This window comes from Juglans regia, chromosome 6, assembly GCF_001411555.2.
Source record: "Juglans regia cultivar Chandler chromosome 6, Walnut 2.0, whole genome shotgun sequence".
NCBI classification, from domain to species: Eukaryota; Viridiplantae; Streptophyta; class Magnoliopsida; order Fagales; family Juglandaceae; genus Juglans; species Juglans regia.
This window is the reverse complement of record NC_049906.1, coordinates 38,458,686-38,464,720: the sequence shown is the minus strand read 5'-3', so window position 1 is coordinate 38,464,720 and position 6,035 is coordinate 38,458,686. Positions and strand designations below refer to the sequence as shown.

Below are 6,035 nucleotides of genomic sequence, written 5' to 3'. Positions count from 1 at the left end.
TTGAAGCTGAAAAGTACAGATAATATACATCTCCATTAACGATCACCACAATTTCAGCAAATGTACCTTGTCAAGACAACAGCTAAGTTGGTTTCAATGGAGTTCAACGGCCTAGGTGAAAAGACTACATAGTTCAATAACAGCTCAATTTCTATTAACATAGGCGTGTCAAGTTTCTTCTCATAACACAGATGTCAAGAAATAGAATTACCATAAGGAAATTAGGTAAAGTTGATCACAATCTCAGTCCAGCATACACAAATCTCAATTCTGCAGTTCAGAGTGGACTAGACTCCCTGTGTGCATCAGCTTGCAAAAGTGACACATAGGGTGATCATGTTAAGAAGTTCAGTTCTTGAATGGATACATCATGGTCTCTTTTATATGGTGTGTATCGCTCTAAAAATCAGTATCAAGACAGGAAACCATAACCTTTGAAACCATGGACCTCGCGAAAGGGATGTAGCTCAAGCTATACCTGTCATTCACAGACCAAGAAACAGGCCAAATTAAATCAATAAATCTGCACCAGTGACGGATGGACAGAGAAGTTGCATATCTGTAAAAATGAAGTATTCTAGAAAATAAAAGAACTTTCCACTTCTATATTAGAAATTTAGAACCCGAAAATATAATCAAGGCATAACTCAAAATCCGACTGATTAAAACTACCTTTTATTTGATTAAGCATTTACATTTTGTATAAATTTACCTTTGGAAGCTAGAAATTCATCATAGGTTTCAGCCAAAATGGAAAATCACTAGTTTGTTGGAAACCATGCAATCAAATGTTGTGAGCAAAGCGAAAAACATACAACTTCAGTATATTAAAACATTTTTTTTATTGGTCAATATATTAAAAACTCACTCATTCTCCAGAAAAATCAATTATAACACCAGTTTATCTCGACATGCCACCGAGCACAAGACTCAGGTGTAAAACTATTATGCTGAAAAACAAAGATTCAAAGCAATTAGACCCCCTCTAAAGGTAGAAGGAAATTTTTTCCTAATTATGAGATGAATGTATTAAAGGGAAATTTAAAATGTGAGGCAGTTTCAAATAAGTAGTGCAATGCTTGATAGTATAGATATCACCACTCGGCACTTCATAATTTAAAAAAAAAAATTAGAAAGCATTTCATGGTTAAGAAGTTGACCCGACTCTTGTCTGAATTCTAATTTTCATTTGGTTTTGTCTTTGACTCAATTTTGCCAATTAAATTTTCGGCCATATCAGCTCAACTCCTAACTTATGTAGAAGACAGGCATACTTAGAAAGTACGTCCTAACTTGACATACCAGATTAGTGCACCAAACTCTAAAATAATTGCCAGAAGTGTCAACAATCTGTTGTGAACCTGCTCCAACACAAAAAAGAAAAACTTAGAATGAGTTTTAAATTATTGCATGGTTTATAATAACAGGAATAAAAGAAAACTAGGGGACGGGGGGGTTCACAAAACATACAAAGGGCCACTATGCAACTTACATAGAGAGCACAAAACAAGGCGATGATCATACTTGCAAGGTATATGGCCGTTGCATAAATACGAACAGGGTCAAGCATCATTGTCACTTGCCTCTTAGGGCCTATGAGAAATCCTGTGCTGCCAAACAAAAGACTTGAACTTAACATCAGAAGCACACAAAAGAAAAATCCATCCTTTAAAGAATAATGGCCAAATTTGTGAAATAGACTTAGAAAAACTGCAACCAACAAAGGCTCGCACAGATCTATGCATTGCAAAAAGAATGCATTGCAGTTTTCTTTAAATTATTTTTAAACCACGAATGATATGACAACAACAAAAGAAACCTATTTTTAAGACCGCATAAAAGGACCAATAGCCTTTCCCTTCTCCTTCCTCATCTTTACCATTTGTGTAGACAACCATTTCAAGGTATATAACCTCAAAAGACATCATATGATTAACTTTTGACCACCTCATACAGGCACAAAATAACAGAAGAAACACTTACAACATGACCATATAATTATTTAATTAGAGAACAGCAAAATGGAACATCAAACCTTCCTATCGAAAGAAGATTGCCAAGCGTGAAAGTTAATCCAAACTTGATGGGATTGAAGAAAACCAGCATTGACTGTCACATGAAAAGGAAAAATGTGTGCACGTTAGTGCTATCTAGTTTTGAAGGCCAAGAAGATGAAATGCTGCATATTAGTTCCTTTTTTTGCAAGAAATAAATTTCATTGAAAAGTGCAAAACGTACAACCCAAGTACACAGTATGTATACAACAGAAACGCCCATCTAGAAGGAGAAAGTTTTGAGAAAGAGAAAGTTTTGAGTTCCTCCAACATTTGTTCACCGATTTTAAATTTTCTATCATTCCTCTGGCTCCAAATTCATCATATAAGGCAAGTTGGGACCGTCTCCCACACTGCTGTAATTTTTGGATTTCCACTTCACCCTCTCCTAGCACCAGAAAGCTCCATTATTCTTTTGGGCATTGCCAAAGTCAAACCCACCCAACTGAAGAAGTCCTTCCACAAAGCCATAGCAGTTTCATAATGAAGTACATTAATTTGTGATAGTTCACTAATACATGGATTACACATTTAAGCTCCCTTAACTCTGTCTAAGCTCCTGAAAATATCGAGATTACTTGGAAACTTATAACTCCAAGTTGCCAGAAAATTCATAGAACAGCATTTTTTTCCAATTTTGAGTTGTACATTCTCAATGTTTCAGCATCTCCCTCATTCAAAACATATATGGAGTGAAATATACAGTATTGAATAACACTTGAGGAATGTCATGGTACTAACTTATGTCAATGAGATTTTCTAATCCAATAAAGTGAAGGTGAGTATGAATCTATTTGAAAATAAATAACAAGATTAAGGTGCACATGATTTATGAAATTTTGACTTGGACATATCTCTCAGCACTAAGTGGAAGAGCTTATGTTCATTAAGCTAACTGAAGCATGGAAAGCTTAAAGCAATGAGTAGCGTCCTTATAATATGTTAATCAAGCTTCATTGAATTGTACTACAATCTCTGAATATAAGGTAACACTGCTGAGCATATTTAAAGCAAAAGGTAGGAGATACGAACAAGGGCTGGCAACGCCAGCCTAGCCCTTGAGATCAAGCACTAGAGTAACATTTAAAACCACAAGCAAGAAATGGCATATTGACCATAGATTTGGCAGAAAGCAAGTTCTGGTACGGTAAAAAATTCCCAACCACTTGCAGAGTAGGATATTCAAGATAAAGGCAATTACTAATCAAGATAAAGGCTTAGTTCAGTTCAGTTGAGTGAAAAGCAAGACAATGAGCAATAGAAGAACCCTTACTTATCAATGGAAGGGGAGAGAGAGAGAGAGAGAGACTGTTGGTGAAATCCTTGATACTGAGAATTAGTTTAAAAATGCTTATTAAGATCAGCTAGTTGTAAAGCAATGGGCTTGTTCTAATTGTGAGACTGGCTTTCATGTCATGGAATATATTATGAAAACAAGAAAAACTATCCCGACACATAATGTGTCTAAAGCCTTCTAGAAGTCGGTCATGAAGAATCAAATTAGGTAAAAGCATGAAACTCAGTCTAGCAAAAAAGCAATGATCTCTTGAGATGCTGCAGTCCTTGCCTTCTCGACTTTTTTCCTGAGAAAAGCCCAATTCTGTAAGGTTGTACTCATTGCTCTTGATTCTTCACCTTATAGAAAGGCAAACCAAGGTAAGAAACCTTTTTTAAGTGCTAAATTGAGTATTTAGGAATAAACTGTCACATATTTCAGAAATGAGGCAAGACGGATGATCGCAAGCTACCATTTAAAGCTGACTTATAAAAACCAAAAGCATCCAACGAGATAATTTTCAAAGACACAGTAATCAGCCAATATAACTTCTCCATTCACTACATTACTAGTCCAGAAAGGAAATCAGAATTCAAATTATATGATAATATGAAATCCAATTCCGTCTCTTGTTAGTTATAACTCATTGTCTTTAGTTTTATATGCTTATATTTGTTAAAGAAGAAGAAGAACAAGAATTCAGATTATTTCATGGTCACAACTTACCAAGAGTGTACAAGTCAAACCTGCAACGAAGCATATGGCGAAACCGTTAAACCTCTGTTTAATCAAAAAGAGTGAGAGACCAATGAGTTAAAAGGATCTTTTCAAAGGATAGAATATCTTCAAACGTCAATCAGCAAAACATGGAATAATTTCAAAATAAAACTTACTGGATACTAAGTGAAACTGTATAGCTCTGGCAAGATATACCAATGCACTAAAAAAAATTCCAAGATAAAGGAAACTGAAAAAATGCATATCTAACCAATTGGCATAAATTGACCAACTAGCTCAGATGGAAAATCACAAACTTAAGCTTATATTTTCCCTGAAGGAGAAATTTTGCAATTCAGCCTTCGCGAACCTATTCAAGACTACTAATCAATTATGCATCCGTAAAGTCCAATGCTTCTGTTCCCTTGTGATAGATCAAATCTACATTTTTATGATACGTTCTTACAATCGATCTGTTTAGTTTTAGTATTACGATGCGGACAAATTACTATGCATGTTCTTTCTCGAGGCTAAACTCGAATCCTCTGACCGCGTACTTTTGTCAATTAGCAAACAATAAGCAATTTAATTTATTTCACTAACGGTTTGCAATTTTTACAGGGATTGATCTAAATGAAAAGACATTCATCATTAATTTCACGTATTAGCGTATCGACAAAATTTACTCTCCCATGACAATACACAATTCCACATACTCTTCATAGTAGTTTGACGTTTCGTGATTTAGCTTCAAGCACAGCCCGAAACAATGGCCACAGAACCAAAAAAAGTAGAATCGAGGTTACTGTAAAGCTTATAAATCAAGCAATCAAATTTAACTGAGAGCGTAATGCAAGTATTTGACTTAAGTGGTTGGTGCAGATCAAAATTTACTTTTAATTTGCTTAATCCTTTTCCTTGTTTGTCTGAGCAACCAAACAGAGGCGAAAAAGAAAGAATGAAGTGAAATCAAGAACCTGTTTTGTGGACAGGGTGCAGCTGCGATTGAAGTCTTCCATGAAGGATAAGGAGCTGTTCTCTTCTAGCGCTGCAGCTTGGTGTTCGTCTTCCACCTCCATTCCCACTAGCATCTTCATCTTCTCAAACGCCTGGTTCATCTTCTCCATTATTGCCTACAAGCTTTTCAGCCTTTTCTCACTCTTTCTGGAGAAAATTAGATCTGCGACCGAGGGAGATTATCAGAGTGAGCCAGATGGTTTGCTTCGAGTAAAAGGTTTGGGTTCGGAAAATGGGGCCAGATGAAAAAAAAAAATTTTAAATAATAATGAAATAATTTGTAAAGGGTAATGAAATGTTTTGAATTAAGATTTTTATAAAATTTTAGGAAATAATAGGTAAAAAGTTAAATAAAAGTATTATAAAATAAAAATATTATTAGAATAAAATTTCTTAATATTTTTTTGTTTTGTAAGTTGAAAAAAGTTGATTATTTTTTGTATTTTATTTGAAAGTTTAAGAAAATTATAATGATTAAGTAATAATTAGATAAAAAGTTAAATATTTGAAATTAAAAAATATTTGTATTTAAGTGATATTTATAAAGGAAATAAGATGGGATGAGATGAAACCATTTATATTCTCAAACAACACCTTAGAGCTTAGAATCAGTTTGGATTTTGAGATGTATTATTTCATCTCATCTCATCTTTTAAAAATAATTTATAAATAAATGATAATAGACCATACCATTTATATCACTTAAGGAAAATGCTTTGTACACCGATAAAGTGTACCGATCAATATTTTTGAAAAGCATGTGTGTGTTTATTTTTTAGTATTTTTTTAAATACACATACAATGATTTAAAAAATAAATAAATAATATTGATTGGTACATCTTTCGGATCATCAGTGCATGTAGCACCATCCATCACTTAAATATTAACATTTGATTTATAAAATTCAGATTAAATTTTTATTACAAATTAAATTATGTAATGTAGGTAAGAGATAAACTTAATTGTAAAA

General features: G+C 33.8%; 1 protein-coding gene across 3 annotated transcripts; it reads right to left on the bottom strand.

Moving 5' to 3' along the window:
* LOC108982318 (vesicle transport protein SFT2B) lies at positions 1 to 5,296 on the bottom strand. 3 transcript variants are annotated; one of them, XM_018953668.2, is made up of 7 exons: positions 5,025 to 5,275; positions 4,057 to 4,110; positions 3,622 to 3,689; positions 2,036 to 2,109; positions 1,493 to 1,610; positions 1,303 to 1,361; positions 1 to 478 (listed from the first exon to the last, which is right to left on the bottom strand). In XM_018953668.2, exons 2-7 carry the CDS (start codon positions 4,088 to 4,090, stop codon positions 400 to 402), a joined length of 432 nt encoding a protein of 143 aa, XP_018809213.1. In that variant the 5' UTR covers positions 4,091 to 4,110; positions 5,025 to 5,275; the 3' UTR covers positions 1 to 399. The 3 variants fall into 3 exon arrangements, with proteins under 3 accessions (XP_018809213.1, XP_018809220.1, XP_018809197.1); XM_018953675.2 differs by lacking the exon at positions 3,622 to 3,689 and having other exon boundaries at positions 1,525 to 1,610; positions 5,025 to 5,296; XM_018953652.2 differs by lacking the exon at positions 3,622 to 3,689 and having other exon boundaries at positions 5,025 to 5,295.
* Positions 5,297 to 6,035: the final 739 nt, after the last annotated feature.

What these genes read in the sequence shown, in the direction of transcription:
- LOC108982318 (XM_018953652.2), bottom strand. Translation starts at nt 5,174, where the DNA reads ATGGAGAAGATGAACCAGGCGTTTGAGAAGATGAAGATGCTAGTGGGA. An exon ending in CCTTGTTTTGTGCTCTCTAT is followed by an intron (nt 1,362 to 1,492) that starts GTAAGTTGCATA and finishes GTGTTGGAGCAG; the next exon opens with GTTCACAACAGATTGTTGAC. An exon ending in GAGTTTGGTGCACTAATCTG is followed by an intron (nt 479 to 1,302) that starts GTATGTCAAGTT and finishes TGTGAATGACAG; the next exon opens with GTATAGCTTGAGCTACATCC.